Here is a 13429-nt window from a genome sequence, read left to right as displayed (position 1 = left end):
CTTAAATTTCCTCATCCAGAATATTAGGATGATAATAATAAGGATTAAGTGAGTTAAGGTACATGAAGCATTTAGAAACATGTCTGGTGCATAGTTAATACTTAATAAATTTCAGTTGTCTTTATTATTATAGTTGTCATATATATGTTTGAGTAGTTATTCTAAGATAAAATTGTAGATAGAAACTACTACAGAATAAGTATACATCCTCAGCAGAGGAGTAAAAAATAGTCAAAACTATCAACCAGAAAAGGAAAAGAAGATGCTTTAGTGAATGGATAGTCACAGCACACACTCAACTCCTTAGCCCACACCACCACCCAAAAGCTTATAATTGCATGCCCGTATTATGAGGATATGCAGTAATATAACTTCACATCTGGAAGGAAACAAATTAAGACTTTGAATCATTTATCTTTTAACTGATAGGTAGTTGGAATGGCTGCTAGAGAAAAAAATCATTGAACCCCCAGGGAAAGTAAGTAGGTTTATGAGATGTATGTTTTCATACAAAAATGCAAAGTTTCAGAATTACATCTTGAGAGGACAGTCCAAATCAAACATCTCATCATGGAGATAAACAGACCCTCCAGTTCAGTGGCATTAACATTTGGAGGAAAAAGCAGAATCTTAGTTTTTAAAAGGATTACATAGTCTCTCTGTTCCTTCAGGTAAATCATACTAGAAAATGCCCAACAGACAAAGTCAGAGGGGAAAACAGCTCCTACATACAATCGGCAAAGGCAAGAAATAACACACATATCAAAAATAATACCCAAACAAGGGGCATCTGGGTGGTTCAGTTGGTTAAGCAACTAACTCTTGATTTCAGCTCAGGTCATGATCTCAGGATACTAGGATGGAGCCCCGAATCATCCTCACTGCTCAGCAGGGAGTCTGCTCTTCTCTCTCTCCCATTCTTTCTGCCTCTCTCCTCTGCTTGCACGCTCTCTCTCCCTCTCTGTAAAATAAATAATCTTAAAAAAAATGCTTAAGCATGGTGAGTGCTCAAGCATGGCAATTCTGAGCCAACACACACCTTTTTTGTTACATTAAAAGCAGGCATTAGTCTGACAGTAAAAAGTCTGCTTATGCAATTCTGTAATGTTAAACTTTACTTACAGAGTGTTAGATCCTTAGAACTAAAGTTATAAGGAACAAGGTGCCCCCTGAGAAAAAGATTAATAGAAACATTGATTGCTTTTCAGACTTGATAGTTGCTGCTTTAAAAGGTGGCTTAACAAACCATAAATTAAAAAGAAATTTTAAAAAAGAAATTAAAAAGAATAAAAATCTAAAACACATTAAATTGCTTTCATTTTAGTATGCATCCTCATCCCAGCCTTTTCTACTCCTGAACAGAAAAGTGGAAAAGGGCAGCAATTTGTCAGGAAATCAGGCCCACAGATTTTAGGGATCTGCTGTGCACACTGAGTTCTTTCTTAATCTCTGTTGAGGACCATGAGAAGCAGCAGCACCAAAACCGAAGTATGCACCGAATTCAAGGTTCTTTTTGTTCTTCCAGTTATCACATTCCAAACTAAGCCCAAATGGATTGAAAGGATGACCAAATGTGAACCCAGTTAAAAATTTGTTCAACTTATAAAAGCAAAAGCAGTTACAGGAAAAGAAAACAGTACATCCCGAGGGATCATGTGTTTACGTTGTCTTCCGTGGCATTGAGAACTGGCCAGTCTTGAGTACCTCTGGTTACTGTTCTTTTCACTGTATCAGAATCTGAGCTAAAAAACGTCATCACCTGATGATGGCAGCAGAGGGTGGCAGGGCTAAGAACCCAATATTCATCCCCACGCTGGTTGAGAGTGAGTAAATGTGGTTCTAAAACTAAACGAGAGAAGTCAGAGACTTTCCAACCTTACCTTATGGCTTCTGGCCAAAGCAAGGAAGTGTCATGGAAAGTGTGGAGTGGTGGGGGTGCACAAAGGCACTTGAGGAGGAGGAAAGAAAAAGCAGCATCCCTCAGTTAAGGTAGGGGAGGAGATACAGGGAAAGCCCTGAATTCCTCACTAAAGGCCAGTTTCAAAGGGGCGAAAGGGGGTTACAATCTGTGCTTCAGCCAAGGGTGCTCATGGGAAATGAAGAAAAGTCTTGGGGAGTGTGGGGGAGAGGTGGGCAACATTTAAGACTTAAAAAAAGAAACTGGGGTACATCTGGAACATCCCCGCACATCCACCAGTAGGCCCATAGTCTGTGACCTGAAACCTTCACACCTATTATAGCAAGCTACCCCAAGCTGGAGGGCTGTCGCAGGGAGAGAGACAGGCAGGGGAGCAAGGGAAGGAAGAGAGGACAAGGCAGAGACCCAAGCCATGTAATCAGCAGCAAGGAGATTGTACAGTGTGCCTTCTCACAGTTGAGTTAGATGTGCCCCACCGGTTGTGATGGGAATCAATTTGAATATACTTTCATGAGGGTCCTGGGTAGCTCAGTCAAGTGTCTGCCTTTGGTTCAGGTCATGATCCAAGAGTTCTAGGATCAAGCCCTGCAACGGGCCCCCTGCTTAGTGGGAAGTCTGCTCTGCCTCTCCCTCAGCACTTCCCTTCGCTCATGCTCTCTCTCACAAATAAATAAACAATTAAAAAAAAAAAAAAAGTAAATATACTTTCTTGATCCCAGAAATTCAACTATGTGGACAGTGGTTATACTTGACGGGATGATTTGTTATAGCATAGTATATATCTCCAATGGACAAAAAGTTAGTATCATTTACAGTAGCTTAAGATAGATTGCCTTTGAATGGAAGCTTCCTTTCCAGTACTTTGTGGTTTATAAGACATATCTAGAAAATTTATTACTATGGGAAATGAAGCCTGTTTAAATCAAATGGGGGGGGGCTATCATTTCTCTTTTTGCATCATTGCTGTAACATTGTCCTTGGTCTGAGCCATAGATTTAAAAATTGTGAGGGAATGAAGTAATGTTTAAAAGATGGATGATTATACCCATTGAGAACAGACAAGAAGTTCCTCACAACTGAACATTATTCAGTAAAATTGTTAACAACCAAAGTGATGAAAGAACTAAATGAAATGAAGAATGTGTGAACAAGCGGAGGGAGCTGAGGACAAAATAACATCATTTAAAAACCCTTAATAAACTCAGTATACCAAGAAAAAGGAGAAAGATTAATAGAGATCTGAATTGATGTTTTTTACCCAGTGTTAGTACTGATTACTAGTGGGATTTATAGTATCTTTTTGCTTTCATCTCTAATTTCTTGCATTTGTTTAAACTCTTTGTAGTTAGTCTGCATCATAGAAAAAGAAACGTAAAACTTTCAAACATTTCCATTTTGAAAGCTGACATTGAAATCCTTTTTACTTTTTGTAGGGAAGATTAGAACTAGTAGGAAAAGATAGGTGTTCACCTACTGTTGGGTATTGGTGTACACATGTGTTTGAAATCTTTAGGTAACTGCAAAAACAATGGCCCAGCATGAAGAACTGATGAAGAAAACCGAAACAATGAATGTGGTGATGGAGACCAATAAGATGCTAAGAGAAGAGAAAGAGAGGCTAGAACAGGATCTACAGCAAATGCAAGCAAAGGTTTGGAACTTACTAATCAAGATAGAGACATGTCATTTTTAATAATATTAGAATTTTTATATCAGATATTTAAAAAATACTGCCACTATTTTTAGGTAAGAAAACTGGAGTTAGATATTTTACCCTTACAAGAAGCAAATGCTGAGCTGAGTGAGAAAAGCGGTATGTTGCAAGCAGAGAAGAAGTTACTAGAAGAAGATGTCAAACGTTGGAAAGCACGAAACCAGGTAAATCCAATTGAAGATGGAAACGATTTTAAAAAGGGCAACATTTAAGAGATTAAAAAATATTTGATATATTTTTTTAAGAAATAGCTAGTCTATTTCCTTAAATTCCACATTTGTGTTTTTCCTTTATCTCAAATATTTTTGTACCTGATAAAATGGATTTGTCTAGTGTATTGAAGCACTTTAAAAAAGACTTGTTCACTTGAAAATTTTAGGAAAGATAAAACCATATAACACGGTTAGAAACTCGAGTTCTAGATTTAAACAAAAGGTTGGAAATCTGCCTTGCCAGATATTAGTTGTTTAATTTCTGAGAGTTTCTTAATCTTTCTGAGCCTATTTTTCTCATTTGTAAAAATGAAGACATAATACCAGTTTTCATTTTACAAAAAATTTAATAAATGTAAACCAGTTTGCCCAACACCTCACACCTAGAAAATGGTCTAGAATGGTAACTGTTACTTACTATCTGTATAAAATTGTCAAACTTTAGAGCCCATTTACTCCTGTTTTTGTTGCACAAGCCATCTGAAAAATCAAGAAAGGAAGGTCGTCTTCCCAAACGTAGATATATTTTTAAAATTTTGCTGCTGTCTTTCCTGGCTAATGGAATCAGTTACATTTAGCATTATTTTCATATTTTTGTTTCAATTTTAATGATTTAAAGATATAGACGCTTTTTTCTTGTAAATGTCACTTTAATGAAAGTAGATATTTAATATTAAAAGATTATAATTTCTTTGGATTCCTTTATTTTCCTTCTTTGTAACTATTGTGTAATATTTGTTTGCAATTATGAAAAATTATGTATAATGAGTGACATTTACTTTATTTCACCTTTCCATTTTGGCCAGGAGTTTTAGCTAAACAAATTAAAACTTCAGTCTTTGTAGTTTGGTGCTTGATCACCATGTGTATAAGACAACTTATGTCAATGTAATTAGATATTGTTATGTTATTAGCACATTAGTTTTACAGCACATTAGTTTCATAAAGCCTATAAAACCATATTATGCATTTTTTATTATTCTAGCATCTAGTTAGTCAACAGAAAGATCCAGATACAGAAGAATATCGGAAGCTCCTCTCTGAAAAGGAAGTGCATACTAAGCGTATTCAACAGTTGACTGAAGAAATTGGGAGACTTAAAGCTGAAATTGCAAGGTATATGGAAAGAAGCCTTAAACTGTATGAATATATGAAATCTTAAGCAGGTTTATTTCTACTCTTTATATATCAACTCCCCCAAAAGTTTCCTGAGTGTAGAAAGAATAAAACGTGCTAGAGTCCTTACATTTGACTCTCTTTATTACTTTTATGGAGCCAAACAAGCAGTAATTTAATCTTATGCCTTTATATATGATTATTACCTTTTTAAAAATCTTTGGCATGAGTCTAAAGCTAAATGTATTTTCTAAACAGTCAAAATAACTTTTGCAAGTAGGATTTTCTTTTGCTTAGCATGTATTTCTGAGTATTTTTAAAGTGTATATAATAAAGGAAGTTCTTAAATTAGAAATTTTTTTTAATGAGCTTATAGTGAACTATTGCCCTTTTAAAGTTAAAAAATTTAGGGGTGCTTGGGTGGCTCAGTTGGTTAAGCATCTGACTCTTGACTTTGGCTCAGGTCATGATCTTGGTGTCATGATCTTGGCGGTGAGATCCAGCCCCATGTTGGGCTCTGCACTCAGCCAGGAGTTTGCCTGAGAGTCTTCCTCTTCCTTTGCCCCTCCCCCTGCTCAGGGTCATGTGCCTAAGTGCTCTGTGGCTTTCAAATAAATAAATCTTTAAAAAATAAAGTTAAGAAATTTAATATTAACATTAATGTTTCTGGTTTACCTTTTTTTTTTTTTAAGTTTTAGTGTTATTTGTATGTCAGCCCCTACTTGTATAAAGCTTGGCAGCTTACAAATCTCTCATATATTCTCTCTCTTTTTTAACAGTCTGGCATTTTAAGTAGGAGAGATAATACTTAATTTCAAAGATGAGGAAACTAAGATTCAGAAAGGTACCCAAGGTCACAGTTAGTAGTTGTTAAACCCTTGCTCTTAATTAAGGTCACCTGATTTCAAATTTAGTTTATGATAAAGTACAGGGGTTGGCAGACTCACTTTCGTGCCTGTTTTCGCACAGCCTGTAAACAAAGAAAAATGTTCTTATTTTTAACGTATTGTAAAAAAGGAAGAACATGTGACAGAGACTACATGTGGACTAATGTATCTATTCGACTCCCAATATGGTAGAAAGTATAAATTTTATTACCAGGCAGAAGTACTGCCTTAAGTACTGTGTACCAACATTTGATTACTGTGCAAAGTTGTACGTGTTACTTAACCACTTGTAGCTCAGGTTTTCTCTAAAATGGGCATATATGCCTTTGTAATAAGCAAATAAAATCTTTCCAAAAGACCACAGATTCATAATTTAAGGAATTATCTTTTGGAGTGTGTGTTTTAGGATTTTAAAATAAACATACAAAAAAAAAAAACATACTAAAGCAAATGGTAATGTAAATTAAAGGATTTAAAAATTTTTAAGAAGTGTCATATATTTATCTTTTTCCCTTACCCCATTTTTTGTTTGTTTAGATCAAATGCATCATTGACCAACAACCAGAACTTAATCCAGAGTCTAAAGGAAGATTTAAATAAAGTGAGAACTGAAAAGGAAACCATTCAGAAGGACTTAGATGCCAAAATAATTGATATCCAAGAAAAAGTCAAAACTATTACTCAAGTCAAGAAGATTGGGCGTAGATATAAGACTCAATATGAGGAACTTAAAGCACAACAGGATAAGGTATGTTGAAACAATTTTCTGTCTCTCTCACACTCTACACATATGTATAATTTTTTGACGTACACAATATTGTTTTATGTACTTTATACACGTATATAATGATTTTGAAAAGTCTTATTTCTTTATAATTTTTATTATTGGTCTTTAGGTTGTGAACATGAATGTAAGCTTATATTGATAATCTTTATTTGGCTTAAAATTAGTTCTTTAATATGCATCAAATTTCACTGTAAGTTCATAAAGAAATTTTAGTAAATGTTAGGTATTTTAGTTCAGTTTTCCAGTCTTAAATATAGTCCCTTTTCAAACCTGTTCTTGTAACTCACTGCTGATTAAAATTGTGTATATCAAAAAATGATCGTTCTTTATAATTAATCAGGCTTTATAGTATTACGTGAGTAGTGTGCATTAACCACCTATCAAAAAGAATTTTTTAGTTCTTATTACATTTCAAATCTGAATTAATTCCCAAAAGTAAAAAAACTTGTATGTTGACTTACATATTTAGCACCTGTTAGATTAGAAAATATAGTTTAAAAATCCAGAATCCTTACCCGTTGATGATGACTGCTATTAACACTTTAGTATGCTTTTCCTAACATACGTGTAATGTGTTTTTCCAAAGAAATAGGATCGTTTGTATATTTTTTGTAACTTGCTTTTTCACCTCACTCATTACTATAAAAATTTCTGTATCAAACATTTGCAATGCAGCATCATTTTGATTAGATGGCTAATATTCAGTTGTATGGAAAACACTAACTTATTTAACTAATTCCGTACTCTCAGACATTAGAGTTATTCCGTAGAAAATTCATCTGTGAATAACCTTTAAGATAAATTTCTTTGCTTAGTTTTGGTTATTTCCTTAGATGAACTTTCAGAAGGGGAATTATTGAGTATAAATGTGAAAGTATATTATTATTATTACTGCTTGTCTTTTTAGGTTATGGAGACCTCGGCTCAGTCTTCTGGAGACCACCAGGAACAGCATGTTTCAGTTCAAGAAATGCAGGAGCTCAAAGAAACCCTCAATCAAGCCGAAACAAAGGCCAAATCACTAGAGAGTCAAGTAGAAAATCTGCAGAAGGTATGAGTGTGAGAGAAGGGAACAATGTATGTCCCTGATTCTTTGCTTATTAAATATCTGAAGAAATAGATGTTAAAACACTGGCACTTTGTCTTATCATATGGAAATATATTATCTTTGTTATGTATATTTATCTTTTATACCTGAATGACTTATGTACATAAATAGTATCCAGTCATCAAGTATCCACTATAATGGTGGCTTGACCACCATTTTACATTTATACTTCCATTTAATTTAAATATGCAAATTAATATATTTTAATTCTGTGCCACATACAGTTTATATTGATTTGCTTGAATTATGTGGTGAATACTTTGCTTTCCTTTAAAAGACATTATCTGAAAAAGAGGCAGAAGCCAGAAATCTGCAGGAACAAACTGTGCAGCTTCAGTGTGAGCTTTCACGACTTCGTCAGGATCTTCAGGATAGAACCACACAAGAGGAGCAGCTCCGACAGCAGATAACTGAAAAGGAAGAAAAAACAAGAAAGGCCATAGTAGCAGCAAAATCAAAGATTGCACATTTAGCTGGTAAATTTTTGTATCTGCTGAAATTTGAACTTGATAGTGAAAGTTGGTTATTTGATGCAGACTTAAAGTTCAGTGGGAAAGAACTAAGTGAATACTATAAAGTGATTTCTGTGCATGTGCTTTAAATGTGGGGCAAAGGGGTGTGCCTGGGTGGCTCGGTTGAGTGTCTGACTCTTGATTGCAGTTCAGGTCGTGATCTCAAGGTTGTAATTTCAAGCCCTGCATTGGGCTCCATGCCCAATATATACATAATGCTTATTTAATTAGACATAAATTTGAGCAGTCTGAATTTTCAAATGATGAGACTGTCCCTCATCTATTTAGGAATCTTTCCTGTTGGCTAGTAACAGGAAGTGCTGTAGTCCTTGCTTTGTCATATAACTGTTAGTACCTTCTGTTGGTGATCCTTTGGGTCCACAGTGTGCTGTTCAGAGGCCTTCTGTAAACTTGTAGGTGGCACTGGATCTTATCAGCCCAGTGATTTTACTGCGCCTCACTTCTCTGAGGCCCTCCAGCCCTTCAGGGAGAATATCACATCCAGTTTGTGAAGGGCCCAGGGCTGCAGTGTTCTGGACCTTACTGCACCTTGCTTGCTATTCTGCTTAGTGGGTAAATGCCCAGTCAGCTAAGCTTTTGTAAGCAGTGTTTTTAATGGTCTGTAATACAGTGTTTCAGCTATTTCATTAAAAAAAAAAAAAAAAAAAGTTACCTAATTATTTTTAGTATGTGCTTTAGATTATATGAAATGAAAATTTGGCAGTTTATAATATTTTTATATTTTAATAATAAGATTGAAATACTAAAGGCTATGTAAAAGGACTTCAAATTGCAATTTATGGGGTATCCTTTATCTTTATGAGATCTTAGAGAAAGTTACATATTTTTATGTTGCAGTAAATATATTTTATGTTGGACTAATAGATATAGCTATGTTTAGAATCAGAATTAATTGTGGATGTTAAAGCTCAGAAATAGAATCTGCTAACAACCCTAGTATACCTATGAAATATGTAAATGTTCTTTACTTCCAGTGTTTGTTTGTAATATTAATAGAATCACATGGTTACTTCTTTAGGTGTAAAAGATCAGCTAACTAAAGAAAATGAGGAGCTTAAACAAAGGAATGGAGCCTTAGATCAGCAGAAAGATGAATTGGATGTTCGAATGACTGCTCTTAAGTCCCAGTATGAAGGTCGAATTAGTCGCTTGGAAAGAGAACTCCGAGAGCATCAAGAGAGACACCTTGAGCAGAGAGATGAGCCTCAAGAACCTACTAATAAGGTGATTAGCTAATTCTGTGTCAATAACAAATCATTTTGTCCTTGTGCATTTTACTTGAAGGTGTCTGGTGATTTAGAAGCCTTCATCAGTGAATTTTGGCTAAGCTAAATATACAGAGAGAATAGAAGCAAACTATTTTGATGGCATTGCTTAGTGAACTCTTATAGAATAGGCAAAATAATCCATAGTTTTCTTTTTATAGGTCCCAGAACAGCAGAGACAAATCACACTGAAAACAACTCCAGCTTCTGGTGAAAGAGGAATGTGAGTTTTAGTTCTTTCACAGTTTGTTTATCTTGCTTTTTTTTTTTTTTTCTTTTAAAGTTCAGGCAAGATCTATGGGAAGAAGACAAATCTAAGTTATAAAAATGTGTACTAAAGAGTTGTTTATTTGTGCAAAACTGCATCATGTAGTTGCCAGCCCTTTTTTTCCAGAACTCTTGTTTTCAGCATACTTTCAGTCCTATCAGGTAGAGCTTTAGTGGCAAAGATACCTTTCATCTTTTAGACTTCTGGAGGCTACTGATCTTCTCTGTGATGTTATGTGATAACAAATATAAGAAGCTAGGCTAAGATTTGAGTTCAGTGTTCAACAGTTGAATACATTCTACATTGTCAGAATGTTCCATTTACAGAGTTACAGAATATCTCCTGCATAGTTTTTAATGCTTGAATGTAAAACTAACTTTTTCAATAAGAGTTTTAAAATATTTAGTGAACAAAAAATACAGAATTATGCTCTATAATTTTTTATCTAAAAAGTACCAAAAGGAAAAATAGAATTAAGTAGGGTCTGAGTTCATATCTCGATTATAGTTGCTGAACACTTACTTGAGGAAACACATGGATGTTGCTTTTTTTGTTTTTTTAAAGCTATATTGAGATCAGTTAACCCCACAATTCACCTAAAGTACAACTCAATGTGTTTATTTATTTTAATTCCAGTATAATTAAAATACAGTGTCGGGATCCCTGGGTGGTGCAGCGGTTTGGCGCCTGCCTTTGACCCAGGGCGCGATCCTGGAGACCCGGGATCGAATCCCACGTCAGGCTCCCTGCATGGAGCCTGCTTCTCCCTCTGCCTATGTCTCTGCCTCTCTCTCTCTCTCTCTGTGTGACTATCATAAATAAATAAAAATTAAAATAAAATAAAATAAAATAAAATACAGTGTCATATTAGTTTCAGGTGTACAATATAGTAGTTTAGCAATTCTGTGTTACTTGGTTGCTGATCACAAGTGCACACTTAATCCCCTTCACCTATTTCACACATACCCCCTCTCCCCTTCCCTCTGGTAACCACCAGGGTGTTCTCTGTATTTAAGAGTCTGTATTTTGTTTGTCTCTTTTTTTCTGTTTGTTTTGTTCCTTAAATTTCACATGTGAGTGTAAAATCATATGGTATTATAGCAAGATTTTGGTCTTTTATGGCCGAGTAATATTCCATTGTGTACATATACCATATTTTCTTTTTCTTTTTTTTAATTTCTTTAAGATTTTATTTATTCAAGAGAGAGAGAGAGAGAGAGAGAAGCAGAGACATAGGTAGAGAGAGAAGCAGTCTCCATGCAGGAAGCCTGATGTGGGACTCAATCCCCCCAGACTCCAGGATCACACCCTGAGCTAAAGGCAGACATTCAACTGCTGAGCCCCTCAGGCGTCTCTATACCATATTTTCTTTATCCATTCATCTATTGATGGACACTTGGCCTGCTTTCCATTCTTTGGCTAATGTCAGTAATGCTGCAGTAAATACAAGGATGCATATATCTTTTCAAATTAGTGTTTTCATATTGATTTTGTAAATACCCAGTAGTGGGATAACTGGATCATATGTTAATTCCATTTTTAATTTTTTAAGTGCCCTCCATATGTTTTCCAGAGTGGCTGCATCAATTTACATCTCTACCAACAGTGCACAAGGCTCCATTTTCTCCACATCCTTGTCAATACTTATTTTTTGTCTTTTTAGTACTAGCCCTCTGACTTGTATAAGGTGATATCTCATTATGGTTTTTTTCCATTTCCCTGATAATTAGTGATGTTGAGCATTTTTTCATGTGTTTGTTGCCATCTGTATGTCTTTTTTTTGGAGAAAAGTCTGTTCATGTCTTCTGCCTACTTTTTAATTGGATTCTTTGGGTTTTTGGTGTTGAATTGTGTGAATTCTTTTTTTTTTTTTTTTTGGCATGAATTCTTTATATAATTTGAATATTAACTCCTTATCAGATAAATCATTTACTAATATCTTCTGCCATTCAGTACATTGTCTTTTTGTTCTGTTGATCGTTTCCTTTGCTGTGTAGAAACTTTGTATTTTGATATAGTCCCGATCGTTTATTTTTGCTTTTGTTTTCCTGGTCTCAGGAGACACAATCTAGAAAAATGTTGCTGTGACCAGTGTCAGAGAAATTACTGCCTGTGCTCTCTTCTAGGATTTTTCTGGTTTCAGGTCTCATATTTAGATCTTTAATTCATTTTGAGTTTATTTTTTATGGTGTAAGAATGTGGTCCAGTTTCATTCTTTTGTATTTAGCTGTCCAGTTTTCCCAACACCATTTGCTAAAGAGACATTTCCCATATATACTTGCTCCCTTTGTTATAGATTAACTGACTATATAATTATGGGTTTATCTCTGGGTTATTTTGTTCCATTGATCTTATGTCTATTTGTGTGCTAGTATACTGTTTTGATTACTATGGTATATCTTGAAATCTGGGATCACAATACATCCAGTTTTGTTCTTTTTAAAGATTACAGTATGTGGTGCTTTTTCTTTTTTTGGTAGAGCATATGTACTTTATAAGGCATATTTATAGCAATTTCTTATGAACCGTTATTCTTGCATTTTCCTCCTCTGTAAGTGCCAGCACATCAGATCCACCAACAGCCAATATCAAGCCAACTCCTGTTGTGTCTACTCCAAGTAAAGTGACAGCTGCAGCTATGGCTGGGAATAAGTCAACACCCAGAGCTAGTATCCGCCCAATGGTCACACCTGCAACTGTTACAAATCCTACTACTACCCCAACAGCTACAGTGATGCCCACTACACAAGTAGAATCACAGGAAGGTAAGTAAAATAGTAACAGATATGATTGGATTGACTGCTTGCTTAGATTTATTATGAGAAGATAGTAACTTCAAGGATAAATGAGGCTTCCACTAAGCTAAAGTCAACATACAGTAAAAGTGGGTAGTTAATATTTTCAAGGGTATGCCTCTTAGAATACTCATTAATGCAGCGAATTTCCTCCCTCCTCCCATCCCTTCCTTTCTGCTTTGTTTTGTTTTTAAGCTGAAGGAGGGGGGAAAATAGCGCACCTTTAAGTATATAGCATGTTTTTCCAAGGCCAACATTTTTACTTCTCATGGCTAAGGAAGATATGAAATCTACCTTGGAGAACCATACTAAATCACTGGTTCAACCCAGACCCCACTTTTTCACTGAAACTGTCTCACTTTTTCATTACTTTTTCCACTTTGTTCCCCTGGGTAGTTTCTTACACATTACTGATGCTTAATAAAAATTTATAATTTATCTTTGAGCTTCTTTGATTCATTTATCTTACTTGGTTATAATTTAAATAAAATCATAAGTGCAAAGAGTTTTAGATACTTATTTAACTGTATTTATCTAATTTAGATTAATTAAATAAGCTAATTGGATATTTAATTACCTAAAAATTAGATATTTAATTAGTTAAGTAATAATTTAATTACAGTTTAATTACACCTATACACTACTGTATCAGTCACACAGGTAACACAAAAATACATAATACATTACCCACGCTGTTTTTGCTTAGTGAGTGGTGAGAGGTATGTATACAAATCACTATGCAAAACATTACCTATAACACAGTAGGGAGGGAAAAATCTAGCTTTGCTAAGAATAGAAGACTTAATATATTAAATATTATTTTTCA

At 34.8% G+C, this 13429-nt stretch overlaps 1 protein-coding gene across 2 annotated transcripts in view; it reads left to right on the top strand.

The window, feature by feature from the left end:
• Positions 1–13429, top strand: part of TPR (translocated promoter region, nuclear basket protein) — a 66038-nt gene that overhangs the window by 31419 nt on the left and 21190 nt on the right. For both annotated transcript variants that reach the window (XM_025430104.3, XM_025430105.3), the window contains exons 29-37: positions 3432–3569; positions 3665–3796; positions 4830–4960; positions 6385–6595; positions 7542–7685; positions 8020–8218; positions 9294–9499; positions 9702–9763; positions 12365–12573. In XM_025430104.3, coding sequence (XP_025285889.2) covers positions 3432–3569; positions 3665–3796; positions 4830–4960; positions 6385–6595; positions 7542–7685; positions 8020–8218; positions 9294–9499; positions 9702–9763; positions 12365–12573 — 1432 coding nt within the window. The remainder of the gene's footprint in view (positions 1–3431; positions 3570–3664; positions 3797–4829; positions 4961–6384; positions 6596–7541; positions 7686–8019; positions 8219–9293; positions 9500–9701; positions 9764–12364; positions 12574–13429) is intronic.

Source organism: Canis lupus, chromosome 7 (genome assembly GCF_003254725.2).
Source record: "Canis lupus dingo isolate Sandy chromosome 7, ASM325472v2, whole genome shotgun sequence".
Lineage (NCBI taxonomy): Eukaryota > Metazoa > Chordata > Mammalia > Carnivora > Canidae > Canis > Canis lupus.
The sequence above is the reverse complement of the archived record's forward strand: the minus strand, read 5'-3'. Positions and strand labels throughout refer to the sequence as shown.